Below are 23197 nucleotides of genomic sequence, written 5' to 3' on the forward strand. Positions count from 1 at the left end.
AAAAAGGCTTTTGACAAAGTCTGATGATCTTTTCTCATGGCTGTCCTTCACAAATTTAATCTCAGTATATCTTTTGTTAAAATGACACTAGTCCTCTATTCAAACCCTAAAGCTTCTGTAAGAATTAACATATGCCTGACAAATTCATTTAACTAAAACATGGCACTACACAGGGATGCCCCTCTGTAGCCTCTTTTATTCTAACTAATAACTGAAACCCTCCTGGAATAATTCAGAGTGAACAATCACCTCAAAGGAATACCCAATTTCTGCCAGTGCACAAAAGGTGGCAGCATACACCAATGATGTACTACTTTTCACAAAGAAGGTAGGCAGTGCTCTACCGAACATCATAGATGGGATTTCTGATTTCTCAAAGCTATTCCAACATTCCCAGAAAAGTAACAACATTGGGGTCTTCCATTTAAACATTTATTGTACTCCCCCACCTTACAAAACACAGACTTAAAATGGCAAAAACATGTCCTAAAATAACCTGGCACCTGGTTTGGCAGGGATATCCAAGACACTCTTTTTGACAAAAAATAAAACTATTTTCAAGGTCAAGGATCTACTACTACAATGGTCACCAAAATTCATCACCTGGTGGTGTGGGCTAGAAATGATGATTACACCATTCTTAAACTTCCCAACCAGCATGCTTTCGCTAAAACGATCAACATTCTGTTTTACTACAATTGGCAAACTGATATCAGAATTATGATAACAAGAATACCACTAAACAAACAGACTAAACGAATTTCGGCGGGTATAAAATTCTCAAATGACTTTAGCTACCAAATTTTCTTTCTAGCAAGTCAGGGCTCATGATGGTTCACATCAGAAAATCACAGGATACCAGTTTGGTTACCAATACAAAGGGCCCTATTTCAACCTCTCCTATTCGATTATGTACCACACAATGTCCTCAACCACGCGTTGTAAACAATGTGAATGTTTCCCACACAAGCCTAACCGTGCTTGCCTAAACAACGCATGGCTATTTCTGTGCCTTAACCATGCATGTGCTGAACTATGCATATGAATGGTTAAGGCACAGAAACAGCCATGCTTTGTCCTGGAGAAGACACAGTGAGGTGAGAAGGGCTGGGGCAGGGGTGTGGGGTGGATTAAGGGATTCAGGTGTGTGGGGGCTGTTTTTTTTTTTTTTTTTAATTGGTGTGTGGTTTGGATATTTTTTAAGGAATTAGGGTGGGGGTTAGGTTAGGGGCAGGAGTGATGCGGTGAGGTAAGTGGGGCATGGGTGGGGGGTGGATTAAGTGTTTGGGCGGAGGCCGGCTATTTTGTTTTTTAAGGGGCAGGGTGGAGAGTTTGGGTATTTTTTTAAGGGCTTAGGGTGTGGGGTTGGTTTATTTGTTTTTTAGGGGCAGGAGTGTGGGGGGTTGGGTATATTTTTTTATTTAAGGTGGGGGTAGTTTATTCTTAAAGGGGTGGGGGGAGGTTTAAGGAAGGGAGGGAGGAGAGAAGAGGAGGAGGAAGGATGGGGAGAGGACGCGGTGAGGTAAGTGGGGTTGGGCCAGGGTTGGTGGGTAGTTTTTAGCGGTGGGGTGGATTTAGGGCTTAGGGTGAGTGGGATTGTGTCGGGGAACTTTAGCTTTAGTTTTTAGTGATGGGGAGTTGGGGTATTTTTTTTATGGCTCAGGGTGGGTGGGGGGTTCAGGGTAATTTAGTTCTTAGGGGCTAGGGCGAGGGGGGATCAGGATAGTTTTTGTTTTTTTTACGGCTTAAGGAATATGGGAGCTCGGGTAGTTTACGTATTAGGGGGAAAGGTTTTAGGGCTCAGGGTGAGTGGGGATGTCGTAGTAGTTTAGTTTGTAGGGTGTGGGTCGGGGTTGTTTTTCTTTTTAGGGCTCAGGGCGGGTGGGGGGGGGGTCGGGGTAGTTCATATTTTTGGCGGAGTGGGTAGTCGGGATAGTTTGGGTTTTTTTTAGGACCCAGGGCGAGTGGGAGGTGTCGGGTAGTTTACTTTGTTGGGGGTGAGGGCCAGAATAGTTTTTCTTTATGTTTACTAGGAGTACTTCATTTTATAAGTGTGAGGCTGAGGGTGTTGGGATAGATTTTTAGGGCGGGTAGGGGTAGTTTTGGTCCTCAGGGGGCGGGTGGGGGAAGGTATGATAGAACCACACATGCCGTTTCCACACATGCCTTTACTAGGTATGCTTTTACAACAAAGGTTTGTTGTAATGGCATGAGTGGTAAAGGCATGCGTGGAACCAACGTGGTCATTGTTCCGACCAGATTGTTAAGCCATGCGTGGTTCCATCATACAACCCCACACAACACATGCTTTAGGATGACTAGATCAAAAACTCCAATTGAAAATCCCAAAATCAAAATTTGCCTGACTTTAGCATAATAAGCATATGAAAATGAAGCATACAATCTTCCAACAAGGTTGGGCCTCCAAAGGCATACATTTATTAAATCAGACAGTCAACAATACGTTATTCGGCTAATCATATTCGCAAACAAGCGTAAATATATAAAACATTACTAAAAAGTAACATGAGACAGAATTTTCCTCAGGCGTCAGACTGGATCTGGAAATTTCTGTTTGAGCAGGACCCTTGGTGGTGGTGTCGGTCGACTCAGCATGGGTTGTTGGTGTTGTGGTCGCAGTGATGACGTTGCGGTCATATACAGACGCCACCCCGGCGAGCTGACGTCAGTTTCGTCTCACGACTTTTCACACCAGTAGTGCGGAGCCATGAAGAACAATAAGGATGGTGCACCAGAACTAGGGCCCTGAAAAGGAAATCTCTGTCCTTAGAAATCAGTCTGCAGTGAGGGGAGGATGGGCAGGTCTTTAAGGAATCTGCAACAAGAATATGTCTCTATCAGATAAATCATTACCGAAGGTAAGTAACTTGTTCATCTGACAGACACTTCTAGTTGCAGCATTCCTTACCTTAGAATAGATACCGAAGCAATACCATCCTCGGGTGGGTTGCGAACAAAGATCATATTAGAAAGTCCTGCAGGACGAAACAGCCAGAGTCGCCGTCTCTGCAAACCTGATTGTCCAGGCAGTAATGTTTAGTGAACATGTGCAGGGATGCCCATGTTGCTGCCTGACAGATATACAGGACAGGAACTCAGCATGCAAATGCTGTGGTGGAAGCAGGTGCTCTAGTGGAGTGAGCATGCTAGCCCTCAGGGGGTTGCTCCTTTACCAAAGTGTAGCACATTTTGATGCAGAGCAGTACCCAATGCAAAATGGTACACTTCTGCACAGCCTTTCCTTTCTTTGTACCTACATATCCAACAAAGAGTTGACCGTCCACTCGGAAATCTTTAGTACGATTGAGGTAGAACACCAATGCTCTTTTTGGATCCAGACAGTGGAGTCTCTACTCTTCATGAGAGGGATGTGGGGTGCGTAAAAAGTAGGCAAAGTGATGAATTGGCCTACATGAAAAGGCGTAACAACCTTAGGAAGGAAGGAGGCCCTTGTATGGAGCGCCACATTGTTAGGGTGGACGGCAAAAATGGTGGTTTGGAAGAAAGAGCCTGATACTCATTTACTCAGCGAACAGAGGTGATGGCAATAAGAAAAGGAGAATTGATTGTTAGGAGCCGCAGGGGACAATTGTGTAGGGGGTGAAAGGGGCACGCATAAGATAAGTTATAACCAGGTTCAAGTCTCCCTGGGGCATAATGAACGGGGTCAGCGGAAACACATAGGTGAGTCCTGTAAGAAACCTTCCATAAATGACAGACTTGAATAAGGAAGGTTGGTTCTGGCAATCTAAAAAAGGCTGAAATGGCTGATAAGTAACCTTTAAAGGGTGCCCAAAACAGAGCCCTGCTGGGACAAAAAAAGAACAGATAAGAAAACCTCAAAGAGAGGTGCAGAAAGGGGATCAACAGACTAGTTAGTACACCATGCCACAAATTTATACCAAGCGACAGGCATATACTGTTTAAGTGGAGGGACACCTGGCTGCCAGAATAACAACACAGTCCTCAGGTGGAAGGTAGAAAGCTGTCAACTGCCGCCACTCAATTAGGCTAAGACTGGACAGGTTTGGGTGGAGAACCGTTCCCTGCTGCTATAACAAAGGATCCATAGCCATGTTCAGTAGCTCTGGATACCATACTCTTTGTGCTCGGTCCGGAGCCACAAGGATTACTCGGACCCGGTCGCTCTTATCTTCTTCAAAACTCTGGACAGAAGGGGTATTGGTGGGAAGGTGTAAAGAAGGCCTGAGTTCCACTCGAAACAAAAAGCGTCACCGAGTGAGTGCCACCTTGGAAACTCCAACGCGCAAAATGGTTGACAGAGGCGAACAGATCTAACCAAGGCTCTCCCCACTGCTGAAAGAGGCCTGGCGCCACCTCCGGATGAAAACGGCATTGGTGATTGACCATGCATCGACGGCTGAGTTTGTCTATTCTGCTGTTCAAATAGCCAGGCAGATGTTGAACCACAAGGATTATGGCCTGATGTTACAGCCACATCCAAAAGAGCAGAGCCTCTTCACAAAGAGTCCATGACCCCTCTCTGTCCTGTTTTTTGCAGTACCAGATGGTGGTAGTGTTGTCCGTGAACACTTGCACCACTTTCCCTTTTAGAGAGGGAAGGAATGCCTTCAATGAAAGCTTGATCGCCCAGAGCTCCAAAAGACTAATGTGGAGTCCGGACTCCGACGGAGACAGGAGACCTCTGATCTCCAACTATCCCATGAGGCCGCCCCATCCCAGGAGTGACGCATCTATCACTACTGCAAGATCTGGTTGGGGAAGAGAGAGGGATCTTCCGTTGCCCCAATTGCGATTCGAAAGCCACCACTGCAGGTCTTCCGCAGCTCCCTCCGAGAACTGGACCATGTCAGAAAGATTCCCCAAATGCTGCGCCCACTGGAACTTCAAGTCCCACTGCAGAGACTGCATTTACCATCTGGCATGTGTCACCAACAGGATGCAGGAGGCCATGAGGCCCAGCAGCATCAGTCTCATTCTCAATGAAATCCACGATAGAGGACGGAACATCAGAATTATAGCCTGAATATTCTGGACTCGCTTTTCGGGAAGATAGGCCAAAGACTGCACTTAGTCATCAAGGTAGGGTAAGAATAAAACCCCTAACCTACACAGATGAACTGCAACCACAGCCATCACTTTTGTGAACACTTGAGGGGGCACTGGTAAGGCCAAAGGGGAGCACGTTAAATTGAAAGTGCGTGTGACCTACCACGAATCACAAGTAGTGCCTGTGGGCTGGCAAGACGGGTTATATAGAAGTAAGCGTCCGGCAAGTCCAATGCTACCCTCCAGTCTCCTGGGTCCAAAGTAGACAGGACCTGAGCCAGAATGAGCATTTTGAACTTCTCCTCCTTGAGGAAGAGATTGAGGGCCCGAAGGTCTAGGATAGGACATAGGCCATTGTCCTTTTTGGGCACCAGAAAGTAACGGGAATAACAACTTCAACCTACTTCTGGACGAGGGACCCTCTCTATGGCTCCCTTTGCCAAGAGAGCTGCGATTTCCTCTTGGAGAAGAGCCAGATGGCCCTGCAGTAAGCAGCCGTAAGATGGAGATATGGCCAGAGGGGCAGTCTCGAATTGGAGGGAGTAGTCCCTTCAGACTATTTGCAAAACCCACCCGTCTCTCGTGCTGGATTCCCAGTGGGGCAGGTGACGGCGGATCGTGCCTCCAAATGGTCTGAGATGGTGGAAGGGACTAGGAGGGTTTGAAGTCAGGGGCAGGGGTGGATTGGGAAGACCCATGTGTGGCTCGGTGGCTGGCAGGGAAAGGACCCGACACAGGGAGCCCCTTCTGTGACCACGAAAGAGGCAAAAAGTGGACTGCGTCGGGTGAGGGGCAGACATGGGGCCAAGGGACCAAGCCAAGTCCCGGGCCTCCTTGAATCTCTCGAGCGCTGAGTCCGCTTTGTCTCTGAAGAGACGGGTGCCATCAAAGGGCATGTCCTTGAGAGACTATTAGGCATCCTCCGAAAAAACACATGTCCTCAACCAGGCGTGGCACCTCAAGGCCACTGTCAACGCAATGGATCTGCCTATGAGTCAGTTATGTCCAGTCCACAACTAATCGTAAACTTAGTTGCTTCCCTCCCATTAGCAACAGCTTGGGAGATGATGGCCCGGGTCTCCTTTGGAACCTGCAGTAATACCTGCGTGACCGTATCCCACAATGAATGGGTGTAGCGCACCAAAAGGCATACTATGTTCATGGATCACATTGCCAGACTTGAGGAAGAAAACATTTTCTTCCCAAGTTGATCCAGTCTTTTTGATCCCCTATCCGGGGAGTGGAGGGGAATGCGCCAGAGGAAGAAGAAGCCTGGGTGACAAAGCTCTCAGGTGTGGGCTGTTGGGAGACAGGAATTTAGGGTCGTTCGGGCGATTTTGATTGCGGCGGGAGATTGTCCTATTCACAGGAGCCCCTGTGCTGGGTCTTGATCAAGTACCTAGAAGGACATTGGTGAGGGCTTCATTAAATGGAAGGAGAGGCTCCGAAGTGAATGCCCCAGGCTGAAGCACCTCTGTCAGGAGATTAGTCCTGACAGCAACAGAAGGAAGCTCAAAGCCAAGGACCTCAGCCGCCTTACTGACCACCATGGAGTAAGACGCTCCTTCTGCCGTAGCGACGGTAGGAAGAGAAAGCATGCTAGCATCTGGAGAAGTATCCAGACCACTAGCCTTGCCCAATTCCTTTGCCCAGTCCAAGTCCGGGTTGTCTAGCGAGCATTCCAAAGAGGGCAGCGTCCCCCTCCAGTCCTTCCGCATATTCATACCCATATTAAAAAGGATCAGAATCCAACCTGGGGGGAGAAGACCCCATCGAAGTCGGATCCGGCAATGAACTACGCCATTCCGGCTCGTCGGGATGAGGATTGGGTCGATGTCAACTGTGGGTCCAACCGGCGTCAGGAGCATCAATGTATTTGCCGGTGCCAGGGAAGGTCGCATTGGCATGACCAGCGTAAGCACAGATCAGACAATAAATCTGGAGGGGCCTTCAGTGGCCGGGGTTGAAGCAGCCAGCACAGAACCTGAAGGGCACCTATCTAATCCCCTGGGCCGTAAAGGCGGAGCAGGGGGTCAGTTTGCCCAAAGATGAGGTGCATGGCCTGGTAAAACTTCTTCAGATGGGTAGGGGTAGCTTCAGCTCCCGGGAAGTCGGGGAGGTGCGGAGCAGACCCTGAAGTAGGCTCCATAGATGGACGCCTAGAGTTTCGGCACCCTTCCTGCATCGCATTGGCCAAGCGACGGGGCGAAGCCGAAGAACGTTTGGCCTCTTTCGACTTCTTCCTCTTATGACCCGAGTGTCCCAAAGATTTAGAATGGGATGACGAAGAGTGGTGATGACTCCCTGAGTGGTCTTGTGACCTTCCTTTTGAATGAGCCTGGGAGAGATGCGGAGTCGAGCACCAGTCCGCCATGAGCTTCAGGGACCGCTCCCTCAAAGCCTTCGGGTTCATGGCCCGGCACTCGAAGCACGACTTTGGGACGTGGTCGTGCTCCAGACACCACAAACAAATGAGGTGTGGATCCGTCACTGACATCATTCAGTGACAGGAGTCACACGGTTTGAACCCGGTCTTCGGTGACATCCTCCGACGCACCAAAAAGTAAAAAATAACAACAAAAAAGGTTTAAGCTAGGCAAAAAATGATTAAGGGTAGCTCTTCTCCTGAGCTGCCTGTGGCGCATAGAGAAAAGATCTGACCTCAGTGTGCTGGGATGGTGCCTATATATGACCACGACGTCATCACGGCAGCCACAATGCCAACAACACACGCGGAGTCGACTAACGCCACCAGAAGATTACGCAAGGGTACTGCTCAAAGAAACATTTCCTGATGCAATCTGACACATGGGAAAATTCTAAGGTAAGGAATCTGCAACTAGAAGTCTCTATCAGATAGAATTTGTTACAATGTAACTAGTTGGTTTTAACCCCAACTGTTGTAAAAATAAAAATCCGAGTTTATATTCCAAAATGTTGACTTTCTTTAAAATAGGTATTCCTATGTGTGTTATACAGTGTGCAAAACAGCATTCAATGGCAAGTGCTTTGCCTACAGGCGTTATCACCAGGGCATTTGAAGAGATTGTTATACTAAGTACCTTGGATGGGGAATGCAAACTGAAAGTGCTTAATCTATGATGTGTGAGATAAAACCTGGATTGAGTATCCTGAATCCACCTTAGTATGATTCCAAACCTAATGTGGTCAATGCATAATGTTATGTCACTACTGAGTGATTTTGGACCCTTTCCAAATCAAACATTCAAATGATAGGTATAAAACAGCCACTTTATGCGATCTTTGAAGCATTAACTCTTATCTCAAGCTTAGAAAAGTATTTGGGACACCCAAAGTTTTGAAAATCTGCTTCACCTATGTTAGCCAGGGAAATGCGGGGATATTATCAAGCAGCAAGCAGTTTTTCAGGTTAGCCTTTGAAAAGTTTGCTTCTGGCTTCAAAGAGGTAGGCACCAGAAACAACCTAAAAATATTTGCAGAATTAAAAGAATCACAAACTCATTAACGTGGGCTCCTATCTGTTCTTGAAACTGACAACTGCCATAAAAAAACGATGTAACACCCACAATTCCCTTTTAGAAGACTTGCCAAATTGGGCCATTTGCCATCAAATATTTACGCTCTTCTGGCTCCATACAAACCACTGCTTGTTCACAAAACGACCTCTATTTGGAACAAATTACATAGAGAACAAACAGGTAACTCAGTTCCTCCATCTGCTTGGCTTAGAATTCGGTTCTCCCCCTTTAAAAGCAAGATCACTCCAGCTCTTGTTCAAAGGAGACTGTGACCTATACTAACAAATTCGGGAATCCTTCGAAACTCAAAAATCTTGGCCTTACTGAGTCAAACCTATGTTAGAATTTCAAACTAAAACCCAATGACGTGACACTGATGTTCTTCAAATGCAAATGTTTGCCAATTATGGGTTCAAATTCAAAAATAAAATTTTCAATATTTGTTTCAGTACTGATTCACCAATAGATTAATTGAGTATTTTTGCAGCGGTATACATCCCTGCCCTAATTTCCATTATATTTTACTTATTGACATAATGTTGGTTATAGGCATGAAGCTGATTCTATCGGAATGGAAAAATGCTGCCATTGTTTCTTTTCGTAATTGGTGGGCCCGTGTTTCCTTTACCGGAGCATGATAGTTTACACTTTTAAAAAAAACCCAGTCGTTCAAAACTAGAAAACTATGGGACTCGATCGTTGTTTATCTTCAGAAAAATAAACCCCATAAGCACCATTGCAGGCTCGTCCCTACCTTTATCTCAGACCCATCCACTCTCTCCCTCAGTTCTATAACTTAAGGGCACCTCAAGTCGATCACACTGTTGTACACAAAGGCCACCAGTTCCACCCTCCTACTCTGTCTACTTTCCTCTCTTCTCTTCTCTGCTGTTACTGTTTTCTTTCTAACCCTGTTATATTCCTTTTTTATAATTAAAATTACTAATTGTGATGTGTAGTGGTTCAAACTATTGTTCATGCTAAATTCAATATGTAGTTCATCAATGCCTAGGGAGTTATAACCATATACTTAAGGGCAGCTACCTACACCACCGATCTGCATCACATGGTGGTGCATTCTTTTTTTTCCTCAAATGAACTGTTGTTTGTACCTATGCTACTATTTCGGTTTCAAATAAACATTTCTGAAATTAAATAAAGTAATATATATATATATATATATATATATATATATATATATATATAACTTCTATCTGCAACTAATAAAGCATGAAAACTTCTTATTACGAGTCCACAAACTTAAGGTTGAATTGAGATTTGTTAACTTGCAATAAATTATAAGGCAACAAACTCCCTGTGTCTATCGTGCTTCCGGGTCATCACTCAACAATACACGAGGGTCAATTATTCAAGCCCCCATGTACTGCAAAGGCCGCGTAAAGTCATGGAGTAGTCAGGATACTAGTGCATGCAGCAGTGAGCCTCAAGGAGTGCTGGGAGCCAGCTGTTAGGTATGTCTTGAACCTTAGCTGACTGCAGCTGCCCTTTTCTACTTACCCAGCAGTTTTGCGATAATATAAAGGGCCTGTCCCCATAGGAAAAGCTTTCCATCACGCCCACAGTTGCTGGGAAATCGCTTCTGGCTATCGGGATTTTTCTTCTCGGATTCAACAAAGTCAGCAGGCACATAATAATATTTGGGGACCACAGGGCATCCTGCAAAGTTAACGCAAAAGACAGAATGCATTACTGAAAAGGAAAACAATGACTAAGGAACATAATTTGGTAGACGATTTTCATGTTAATAAATATCAATGCAGTGTAATAAAAATATGCCTTTCTCCTAACTCAGTCATTTTTTTCTGGTACAGATCAGAGTGCTTCAAACAATTCTTATTCGCCTTTGTTTCTGTATTAGAAATGATACATTGGGAGGCTGAATTCTGCCACCTTTACAGAGAATAGTGTTTACTATTAAAAGTTAGAATTTGCTCAGCGACGACTTTAGAGAACAATGCCTAATGAATCACTTCGAGGCACTTGGATCGATATGTTTGGTCTTTATTTTAGTGTTAATGAATGGTGATTTAGTGTGAGATCCTGAGGTAAAGGTCTTCAGCTGGGATCCTCTAACTATCACTCATTCATCCCATGCTGCAGTAGCAAGAGGACAATTCACACTTTATGCTCATTCAAACCTCTTAAACTGAACTTGCAAAAACGCCTTGTACCGAGCACTGGGATCTCAAGAGGCATGGATCAAAAAAATTCCAAAATAAGCACAAAAATTTGCATGATTCAGATTCTATGTCTAGTGCTTCATTTGTGCTGGAAATTACAGGTGGTGGGATCCAGCATTAATTTTTGAGGACCAGGGTTTATTTGTTTTATTGTCAGATTTTTATCCAGAGAAGAAGGGCTAAAGGGGAGGTGGGATGAGAAAGCGACGGGAAAACAGTGGCAAAGATTTCAAGCATGAATAAGAAAAGAGCCTCGAAGACTAAGACAGATGGATAGCGAGTGTAGAGTGGTGGATGACGAGGCATGAGGTGCAATAAAAACACGCATCCTTGCTTTCAATCCTAGCACTCAGGATCCCGTGCATTCGGCGGCGCTGGTGGCAGACACCTAAGCAAACTGTGTCTCCCTGCGTGTACTAGCTTGTCATTTAAATCCTGCCCCGACCCACAGTATTCACGCTAGACTACGGTTGTCTTGCTTGCCCATTCCCAATTATATGACCATGACCCGGGCCGTCCTTCAAAAGGCAGGCATCATTACCGAAAGCGTCCAGTCCACGGCAGGGGATAATTTAAACCCTAACATGTACATAGAAAGCGATGCCTGTCTCTGAATTTGTGACGGAAGCACTCGCCCTCTTTACCCAAATGTTAAAGTGTCAAAAAGATGATGGAGTCTAGCTTGCTGACTCACATACTAGGTACTCGTAACACAATTCCCCTTTCATATCGCATGATCGCTTCCTGCCAGCTGAGTGCACACGTGTCCTTTAAGAGTGTGTGCTTATATAAATCTAGTCACAACTGCAGACCACACAGCTCGAATTACTCCTTGCATTCAAAGAGCACTCCTAAAAACTGAGCATGGGTTTGCCTAGAAAAGCACCCTCACCTTACAAAGCCTTCTCTTTCCTCCACAATAGAGATATTGCTCAAACTTGAGTAAATTGCTCTCTTCAAAACAGCAAATAAAAATACTTCACTGATTTAGCGCCCCTTCGCCAATTCTGGGGCTGTGTAGTGTTTTTCCGTGAATAAACGTGATTCATTTGCTAAATTCAGGAACAATAAGGCGCATTTAAGTGGGAAGTAAGCCACACTTGCACACAATCATAATTACACATAGCACAATCAATCAATCAATCACAGACATTTACAGAGCGCGCTACTTATCCGCTAGGGTTCCAAGGTGCTGAGGGGGTGGGAGATTGTTACTGCTCGAAGAGCCAGGTCTTGAGGAGTCTTCTGAAGGCGAGTGGGTCTTGAGTCTGTCGGAGGTAGGTTCATGAGGCAATATCCCTCTCTGTCCCTCCTTATCAGCTGCCCATTAAATTCTGGTATGTGCAATAGCTTGCTTTACTATCTAGATCAGAATTATGGGTACTGTGATTAACCTCAAATCCACCGGAAAAACTCATAATTCGGTGGTAATTATCACACCTGATAAATTCCGACCCTTAGAAATTAGATTTTGTCAAATGCAATAAATATCACACGAATTAGTGGCCAACTCACACCGGGAGCCGCTGAACTCCATTTCTAACCTATAATGCAGCTAGCTCTACGGCCTTCCTTCTAAAGTCCTGGAGGGATCTCCAGGAGTGTGGAGAGGAGCACCAGGTCCAGAAGCAGACTGTGAAGTTTAGGGCCGCCCTGACACACACATGCCCTTCCGGTCCCCGGCACACTGTGCACATGCGCTGTGAAGAAGTGTCTTGGAGTGAGTAGAATTTTTTTAATGGAAGTAGGAGGGAAGAGTTACAGAGCCTACAGTGCAGTGAGCACCCAGCATGAGATTTGTTTCAATTTTTTTAAATCTGTATTTATGCTAATAAAGAAGAATGTAATCACATGCAGAAAGATGTCCATAAAAATCAGCATGGGACGGAACGGTTCCAAAGCTACTGAAAAAGTCGGTAAGCCGACCATTTTTCCATTAAACAAGTCACTTTGCACATTAAGTAGAATGTTTACCACTTAACCATCAAAAAATAGTCCCTTGGTGAAGAGTACACTTTAGCAAAACTGGTTCGGGAAAAAAATTGTAATATGGAGGCAGTAAGGTGTGACCTGGCAACGTAAATGAAAACTATTTTTTGCCATTATAGAAATAATTCTCAAGCTGGCACTGATAGCCATAGCATAAGCGCATGACTCAAACTGGGGAAGTCCCAGGAGGCATACACATATGCCTCTAGTCAGCACAGTTTACCCTCATGTTTTGTGAATCACAAGAGTGCCATACACACACTTGGGAAAACTACTATTTCTCTTAGTTCGACTGGGACACCTTTGTCAGCTCTCCACCTGGTTTTAACCAGACACTGGAAAATTATTAGAGTAATGGTAAATGGCAATTTTGATTTTTTTGTCTTTTTTTTGTTCAGGTAGAAATTCAATTAGATAAAAACATTTTTTTCTGCTGCGTCTGAAACCCCGAGGCCCTATAGAGCACTTTCCCATTTTTATTGCACCACTTATGCCTTCTTGAACAAATGCAAATAATGTGTGGAAAAATATGCGGCAACTTCCTATGAGCATCAACAAAGTTACACAAGGAAAGAAACACCCCTTTTCCTTAGCCTACCCCATATGTACAACTATGGAACAACCACACTTCATGTAGATTTTTAGCAGATTACATGTAGTATCAGCAAAAAAAGGTTTAGTAGACCCTAAATCTGAGAACAGGAACTGTAACAATCCCTCCCAAATTCCACTTTCAGTACATGCAACTATCATTTCCTTTGAGAAACAGATGTATGAAGGAATTAGTATCTAAATGACCAAGTGTAGCTGGTTGCTAAATGTAAACACTGCAAGTGTTTTACAAAGCATGGAGTAAATGAAGCAACTATGTAAAGGTGTTGCAGGAAAGTCTTCCTTTATGCCCTTGTCATCCCCAAACATTCTTGGCAGACAACGGTTGTTAATGACTCTTGGCTGTGCCCTGGGTACTGCTTACCTGTCCCAGGGCCAGTGCTCTGTGTAAAGTGGATATGCAATTAGGCTAAGTATAATTGGCAGTATCAACCTACCTATAAGTCCCTAGTATATGGTAGGGCATGTAGGTTAACGGACCACAGCAAAGGTAGTGCACCCATAGATGCACTGCTGAGGTGCCCAGTGTCATTGTAAAGGCAGGCCTACCTTGCTGGCTGCTTTTAAACTAAAGTTATATGCTAATTCGACTTTGAAATTAAAAGTACTTTCAAAGTCTTTAACTACCTTATCTGATAGAGACTTCTAGTTGCAGATTTCTTACCTAAGAATTTCCTCCAGGCGTCAGACTAGATCTGGAGATTTTTCTTCAAGCAATACCCTTGCACCTCAGTAGGTGGCGTTGGTCGACTCCGCGGGCATCATAGTAGCCGTGATGATGTCGGGAGTAGTACATAGATGCCTACTCAGCACTGTGATGTCAGTTTCTTTTAACGACTTTCCATGCCAAATCGCAGAGACACTAGGAACACTGAAATTGTGCGCCAGAGCTAAGGACCTGAAGGGGAATCCGTGTCCCTAGAAATCAGTGCACAAGCGGGAAGGATGGGCGGGTCAGTAAGGAATCTGCAGCTAGAATATGTCTCTAGCAGATATTTCATTAACAAAGGTAAGTAACTTGTACAACTGATGGAGACTTCTAGTTGAAGATTCCTTACCTTAGAATAGATACTCAAGCAATGCCACAATGCCATCCTCGGAGGTGGGCTGCGAACCAAGATCATACTAGAAAGTCCTGCAGGACTGAACAACCAAAGTAGCTGTCCCGACGGACCTGACTGTCCAGGCAGTAGTGTTTAGCAAATGTGTGCAGGGACACCCACGTAGCTGCCTGGCAGATATCCAAGACAGGAACTTAGCGTGCTAACTTAGGGGAAACAGCAGTCGCTCTGGTGGAATGAGCACACAAGCCCTCAGGGGGTTGCTTCTTGGCCAAAGCACAGCACAACTTGATGCAAAGAAGTACCCATTGAGAGATGGTAAGTTTTTGCACCGCCTTGCCTTTCTTCGCCCCCACATAACCAACAGAGTTGATTGTCCACCCGGAAATCTTTAGTACGATTAAGATAGAATGCCAGCGCTCTTTTTGGGTCCAGACGGTGGAGTCTCTCCTCCTCATGTGAAGGATGTGGGGGTGCGTCAAAAGTAGGCAGGGAGATGGGCTGGCCTACATGAAAAGGCGCAACCCCCTTGGGAAGGAAGGAAGCCTTAGTGCACACCACCACTTTGTCAGGGTGCACAGACAAGAATGGAGATTTGGTCAAAAGGGCCTGAAGCTCACTCACCCTGCGAGCAGAACCGATGGCAAAAAGAAAGACAGTTTTGAAGGTGAGGAGCCGTAAGGGACAATTTTGCATCGGCTCAAAGGGAATACACATTAAATAATTAAGGACAAGATTGAGGTTCCACTAAGGCATGATAAATAGGGTGAGAGGAGATAAATGGGTGAGACCTATTAGTAATCTACTCACAATAGGAAGATTTAAAGAGTGAGGGCTGATCAGTTAATCTAAGAAAGGCCGAAATGGCAGACCACACTCACACCTCAGTTGAATGCTTTACACACTTTGTCTCCTAAGTCAAGCCTTGTCGCTCATTGCCAAGCTACCAAAGGTTGAGCTGGGGTTAATTCATTGAGACCTTACTAAACCTAGTGGTGGTTGGTGACCTATTGCTAAGTGTAGGTACTTAACCTGCCCTTGCCGATAATCCACTTTCCTACAACCTGCGCCCCGGTAATGCACTGCTTATGATGTCACATATTAGATCACTCATTACGTGTTCTATAACATCACTGATGACATCTGGAAGTACATCATTGATAACTTCACAGATGACATCAGTGATGACATCATTCAATGGGTGTGTTGTTTTATTGTTTTCATAGTGGTGGGTAACTATCATATTACTTTTCTACCTAATACCTAATTTTGTACAGCCTGTGCCCAGCTAATCAGTGTGTTTACAAAACACACATGCTCCTAATGCTCCATAGCAGTGTAGAGCAGTGGTTCCCAACCTTCTGATTTCTGTGGACCCCCACTTTATCATTACTGGAACCTGGGGACCCCCCACTGAGTCATTAGTGAAAGCTGTAGACCTAATCTGTTAATAATATTTAATTTTCTAAGCAGTTGCGGACCTCCTGAGGAGGATTTGCAGACCCCCAGGGCTCCCCAGACCACAATATGGGAACCACTGGTGTAGAGGTATTGAACACGTTAAAAGACTTTGCACTGAAGAGTTACTCCATCTGCAGGTGACAGTTGACAACTAGTGTTCATTATGTTCCACAAATGTTTTTGGTACTGCAGAAAAACATACCAAGTATTATAAGTACCCTTGAGTTATTAGACCAAATCGAATCAGCATGACAATTTCAACTTCACATGGAAGACTGTGTGCACAAGGTACTAACCCATGTACAAGCGTGTGCTTGTTTTGATTCAGAAGATGGGCTACCTGTAAAATTTTCACCACAGTAGGAGGGCTGCAGGTACTATGAACTCTAACACCTTAAGACTTTGGTTATTTTAAGTGAACAGTCACACTTTGGACAAGTTGTGCAAAGAGTGTACATTGCTCTTAGTAAATACTTCTTAATACTTTGTGGTATATTTCTCATAAGTGTTTCACTGTCTGCAAATAGTGTGGTACAGAATAAGCTTTCTCCATGGAGTAAACAGTGTTAACAGTACTCAATTTTCTACTTATATACATTTCATTTGACAATGTAAGTTCAGTAACTGTCAGGGTTTGACAGAGGTACAGACTACCCGTAGTAGGAAATCAGTTAGGTAACCGGGCTTCAGTATTTGGAGGAACCTGGTTTTCTCTGAACAGTTATATACAGATTGAAGATAGTGTGCAGGATAGGTTACCCTTTCATCTGTGGCTCACAGTCAACATGATCCTGGCTACCCATGAAGAGTTCGGCATAGGGCCAATGTTGCACATTACACATGCTTGCCTTACCTATGGGGGTTTTATGTATGATAGCAGTAAAGACGCTTCATATTCTTCTGAGCTATTTTGCACTTACTTTCAGTACTCTAATGCACACTTGTTTATAGAGCAATGTGTACAAAAGAAGAAGCTTAGATGATGCCATCAGTAATGTTATGAATTATGTCATTTGAGATGTCATGAGTGATGTCATAAATAATGTCACAGAATATGTCATGAGTGATGTAATAAACAATGGATGGCAGGGGAGCAAGTTAAAGTTCGCTCTGCTAACTATAACTGGTAAATTTCAGTTTTGTATTTTTAGTTCACAAAGGTTATGTTGCCACTGAAATATTCACCTAACCATAACATTACTTTAACCTTGTTTTTTTTTTCAGTGAATATATTCATTTACACCCTAGGGTCCTTTTTGTCATATGAAAGGGAAGGGGCCCACTTGGCTTCCCTACTGGGCCTTATTAGACCCATGAGACCCCATTCCCCAGGGCTCCCCCCCGGGGACGCCCTCCCAAATGGTCTTTTTCTTATAAAACAGGGGGGGGAATTTGCGCATGACGGGTCTCCCCTCATAGAGCCGTCTTATACCCTGAGCACCCCTTCCCCTTGGGCCTTTTTTCATGAAACAGGAGGAGGGTCACGTGGCCTCCTTTCCAGAGCCATAATAGGCCCTGGAAACCCAACCCCCCCACCTGAGGCCATTTAAAAAAAAATAATTAGGGTGAAGGGGAGGGGGAGGGAGACTGTGTGGCCCCTCTCCCTGAGGCTTCTTAGGCTCCTGAGAACCCATTCCCCAGGGCCACTACTTAAAATAAAGGGGAACGGTCCATGCAGCCCCCCTCTTTGAGACTTGTTAGGCCCTGGGGACCACATCTGCCAGGGCCTCCAAACCCCCTTCTCAAGCCCCTGAGGGAGAGCACGGAGCTGGGGCAGGTATACCAGAGGACATTGTTCCTGAAACAAATTAATGTATTTGTTGAACAACACAAGTGCAGTGTTATCCCCATTGGGCTCATCCTTCTGATTCAAGGAGGGTTTCTGCTTAGGTTACCATATCATCAATTAATCATATAGTATGTGTCTACATGATAGCGAGGATTATGTTGTTCATTCATGGGTCTTGATGAATCGCAAATGGATCCTTATGACTACTAGAGCGAGGAACATGTTGACCAGTTTTTGATAGGCAGTGTAGGGATTACCAACACCTGACCTCTTGAGTCAGTTCCTAGAGTAAGGGTACATGACACACAACTAGTCATACTTGGAGGGGACTGGGTCATTGTACTTAGCTCCCCCCCTCTTTTTTTTGTTTTTAAACCTTGCAGGGGCTCCATCTTTATAATAAAGGTCGGTCCTGAGGATCCCCCTAGTCAATTTTAGCAGCTTTGTCACCAATCCCACATTCTTGCACTCACCATCGGCAATAATTTCTAAAAGATCTCTGGCAAGGAGCCCCCTGGAGGGATCTGTCAGGCACTGCAGTGCTGGCCTGACGAGGAGCACAGCAGGATGATGAAGCATGTCACCACAAGATGAGTGAGGACTCTTGTTCCTAGTACATCTTGCTTGTAGGGACCGTGTGACTTCTCCCCTAATTGGTAGTGGGGATCTGCACTTCCTGTGGAACTGTGCATTCTCTTTTGTTTTGTGTATAGTGGGAGTATGATGCACAGGACCATATAACATTTTCCCCCCTTTTTCTCCTTTTTGCATAGGCCCTGAGGGCCCCATCCCCCAGCACTGCTACTGAAGTTAAAAGGGAGGAGGGCTGCGCGGCTCCCTCCTTAAGGCTTTTCTGGCCCAGGGGGCCACATCCCCCTGGGCCCACATCATTAACGGTGGGTGCCCTGGTGGCCATCAAGGGACCGACCATACATTCATTTCATTGGGGGGGGGAGGGGGGGCGGGGGTCACCAGGGAAGCCCCAAGACACCTGCTGCCACGGACGGCTCCGTGCATGCAGCAGGAGCTGCCTTGCTCCTGTCCGCAGGGAGCAGCTACTAATGCCGCTTCCTCCAGGAGGGTGCAACATTTTCATCTGTTTCCCTGCCCGCAACAGTGCGGGAAGGGAAACAGGGCAAAAGTTTGCTCCCAGCAGGTGGGAGCTTATTTTTTTTTTATTCCTGCCAGCTGGAAGCCGGCTTTGTGTTTGCTCCTGTTTAGCTGGAAATTCAAAAATGCTTCTGCCAAGTAGAAGTAAACACAGGTTTTCCCCTGCCTGCTCCAATGTGTGCAGGGAAACTGTTATGTCCTGGGGTGGGCTCTCTAAGACATAGCTAGTGAGCCTGTCCCAGGGTTTCGGTCCCTAGGGTTATTAATGGCTCAGAGTGGGGGGTGGAAGGCGTTTTTCTCAATTTTCAGACATTTCTGCCTAGGAGTGGGCTCCCTGGGGTCATTAGAGGCTTGGGAGGGGGATGCGTGACCCCCTCTACATTTTCAGTCATTTTGGCCATGGTGGTAGCCTCTGTGATGTCTTGGGGAGGGGACCTGTGGCCTCCTCCACATTTTGCTAAATTTCAGCCCGGGGTGGGCTTACCTGGGTCCTCTGATGGCTCGAAGGGGGGTGGGGTCTTCATTGCACACCTCCTTATTTTGAGCAAAATCAAACCCTGGAGGTGCAAGCCTCTGATGCAAGCCTCTGATGGCTCCAGGAGAGGGATCACATGGCCAGCCTCACCATATTTAATAATTTCAGACCTGGCGGTGTGTTCCCAGAGGCCTCTGATGGTTGGAGGATGGGTGCAGTGCACCTCCCTCTTATTAATAAATCCAAGTGGGCCCGCCAGCCACTTTTTTACGATCCTGCAGGAGTCCCGTAGGATTGCAGGAATTATTGACAACTTTTTTTTTTGGGGGGGGGGGTCTGGTATCCCTCCAATGAGGCCTCAGGGTATCCCTACTTTGTACGAGAGAGAGAGAGAGTAATATATATATATATATATATATATATATATATATATATATTTTTTTTTTTTATTATTATTTTTTTTTTCCTCCACGTCATCGGGAAAGGAACCCAAGTTCTTTAATGGCTGCAAACAGCATTTTTCTCATATTGCTGGCAGCATATCAAAAACTCCTGAATGGATTTACACCATATCACAAAAAGTACAATCTGCGTACCACGATCTGCCTTCCCTGCCAAATTTGGTGTAATCCCAGTATGCAGTTTTGCAGGACGTTTGTCCAAATAAGAAGATGGAAAATGAATGGGGATTTTCTTTCTTTTTTTTTTGGAACCCATTTTTTCTCAGCCCCTCGCTTGACGAATCCCCCCCAAACCATTCCATGCACAAACTAGTCAAGTGGAAATTCATCAATTGGTGCAAAAGTTTTTAGCAACACAAAAAACGTTTTTCCTTTCCTATGACCTAACTAGTAGCAACCACCACTGGGTGATTTTATTTTTATATATATAGAGAATTAAGTGCGCCGTAACACGCAGATCAGGACATCTTTTCTTTCATATATAAATATATATATATATATACACACACACATATATGTGTATCTGCAGCTACACATGCCATTGAACATATATGTACATACATACACACACACACACACTGGTGCTTTGTGCATTAGGGTGTTGGGCCTCAGGCCATCTTCCAACACTGAGACTCCTGCCTCTATACATTTATTTGTGTCATAGTATACTACGAATCAGTGTCTGTGTGTCTCATCCTAGCTGCAAGCAAGGGTCTGGCAGACAGACACATTCAGAAGGCAACTGCACTAGTGTGCATAAAATTAGGAACCTTAGGAATGATGTCCCTGCACAGAGCTTCAGCTTCAAAAAGTATTCAATTCCATAGGAAATAGGTCAGTGGAGTTAAATTCCACTAGCTCCGACTGTGTCTAGTGTCGGATGTTGCAGGCTCCAGCCCAGCACCAAGCCACATGTCACTCACTTGCCATGACCTCACACTTTCCTACTCATCACAAGGTGGGATAAAGGATCTCCACCACCTTTGTGACCAATGAGAAAGGGTAGATTCAAGTTGTGACATCATGTGAGGGAGCCACATAGGTGACGTAATGCTCTGCTAGCTCTAAAGATCTGAGCAAGGTCCCCCTCATCCTGATTTTAGCATGAACACCTCTTAGATTTAGTAACTAAGAGTACACATTGCTATCAGAGGAGATGAGGCATGTGGGGATAAGAGATAACAGCTAAGAGGCATGCAGCTAACTCTGCTGAACACTAAATTGCATAAACGTCTTTTTTTATTTTCTTTCTGTGTGCATACATCTCTCACTTCTCATCTCTCTTCAGTCCCTCTGTTTCCCTTTTCTCTCAATCCATCCTAATATTTAAACAAATGCTCTTATAGTACTTTCCCTTCCTTCTCTCCCCAACATCTTTACTCTCAACCTCTATCTTTTTGCCCCCCCAATCACTTACATTTCTTTCATGCCCCTTCTTTGTACCTGACTTTTCTATTCCCTCTGTCTCCCATTTGTTTGCTGTACCCATATAATTCTTGAAAATGTTATTCTGAATCTGAACAACAAAAAAACCAATATCTGCAGGCAAAAATAGTACTTGCTACAGCAAGCCAAAAAAATCGGTGCAACACTATGGCTTTCTAAAGCTCCATTTTGTTCCCTTTCATTTCCAAATCACAAGAGGCACGATCTCTTTTGTGGCTCTCCCGACGATCACGCCTGGATTTACTATTTATGACTGCATAATGCATATTTGTTTGGCGTATATGTGAGTATATATATAATGGTTGTGTTAGGTATGGTTGTACACATGCATGTATGTATGAATTGCACCTTTCAGATTCGTTTTCATGCTGCCCTTCAAAAAACATATTTAAGTTGCCAAGATGCGGCTGGAAACTGGTTTGGGCTTCAGAGAAACCAGGACAGTCTCCACCACTGGAAAAAGCTCCACCATGGCCACACTTGTCCAGTATCCATACAATCACTGTCTTGAATCGTTCTATTTATGGCAGGGATTTCTGGTGCTTGGTATTTAATACAAAATATTAATGTCTGTGATCATTCCTTTACCACACAGTGCCTCCTTGCAGCATCAAGTTATAACCAGAAGCTGTGAGTATGTACATTTTAAGAGCAATTGGGCTACAGTCTTGAGGAAAACAAATGAGCACAGGCACCAACCTTTGTGGGGAGAGGGTCTGGGACGACAATTGATTATAGTTTTGTATATCCTAAACTGAGAAATCTGGTCCAGCACGGTAAGGTCATAAGGCAGTATCTTAGTGACCATAACCCTCTTACAATTTCTATAAACTTCCCATATAACATGTGCAAACCTGTGTTCGGAGGGCCGGTAGCTGTGAGAATAAAGGATCAGGGAAAGAGAATTGGATGGAGACAGGCAAACATCCCACAGGTAGTGGTGAGGGTAGTGAGCCAAAATCTAACTGTGATAACAGGGATACTCCTGGCTGAGTCCCCCCACACGGGGGATGTTGTGGTGGCGGTGTCTAGAATAAATGAATCCATTAACGAATGTATGCTTAAAACCGAAAAGCCCACTCCTAAGCCTCATGGAGGTTGGTTCAGTAAGCCCTGTTATGCAGCGAGGAAATCCCTGGAGAAGGCTTTAAAGGCACAACCGAGAGATAAAGTTTATATTCCTTTTTCTTTTATATACAAACGGGCTACACAACTGTCTGGTGGAAAAATGTAGGGAGGCTCCCAAAATAAGGGGAAAGAGTATCCCGGTCCTGATATGTTCGGATGATGCAATACTTATGGGCTGGACCATGAATGGTCTCCGCTAGGGGGTTAGGGCCTATGATAATTTTATGTCTGACTTGAACTTGGAGGTAAATAGCAGCAGGTCACATGTCATGGTTTGTGGTAAACCTAGTAGCAAAGTGGGTGCAGTAAAGATCAATGGCAAATGTATTAGCCGTGTAAAAGGATTTCCCTATCTGGGCGTAACATTTGATGATAAGGGTACATGGAAGCCCTGCATCTGAAGAAGGTGTGCACGTTTTAACGCTGCTGTGGGAGCTACCTTTGAATTTGCCTCAAGAGTGGGGAATAAACCCATACAGCCCCTGCTTGAGGTGTATAGATGAAAAACTGGAAGGCATTTAACATATATGGCAGCAATCTGGGGCTTGTCGGGAAGCAAGGCTCCCCTGATAGATGAAAATCCCTTCTGCAGAAGGCTGTTGGGTGTGGGACAAAATACCTCCTGCTTCTGTATACATGAGGAACTGAATTTGGAGTTCATAGAGGATGCTATTAAGATGGTGCCGTTTCTGCTATGGATCTCAATTTGGTCAAATGAGTGTGCCTCCCTAAATAGGGAAATTCTGCTAGACTGTATGGCTTGTGATCACGCTTTAGACATTCCGTGGCTGTTTTACATAAAGAAACTCCCTGCATCGTTTGGTCGCCTAGAAATGTTTAATGCCCCAGAGTGTCTAACACGCTCTGATAAACGGTGGGCAAGAGAGAATCTTATTAATATTCTAGGAGCCA

General features: G+C 44.9%; 1 protein-coding gene across 3 annotated transcripts in view; it reads right to left on the reverse strand.

Annotated features, from left to right (window-relative positions):
* Positions 1-23197, reverse strand: part of PHKB (phosphorylase kinase regulatory subunit beta) — a 1122330-nt gene that overhangs the window by 488270 nt on the left and 610863 nt on the right. For all 3 annotated transcript variants that reach the window (XM_069216595.1, XM_069216596.1, XM_069216594.1), the window contains one exon: positions 10071-10229. In XM_069216595.1, coding sequence (XP_069072696.1) covers positions 10071-10229 — 159 coding nt within the window. The remainder of the gene's footprint in view (positions 1-10070; positions 10230-23197) is intronic.

Source organism: Pleurodeles waltl, chromosome 12 (assembly GCF_031143425.1).
Source record: "Pleurodeles waltl isolate 20211129_DDA chromosome 12, aPleWal1.hap1.20221129, whole genome shotgun sequence".
NCBI lineage: Eukaryota > Metazoa > Chordata > Amphibia > Caudata > Salamandridae > Pleurodeles > Pleurodeles waltl.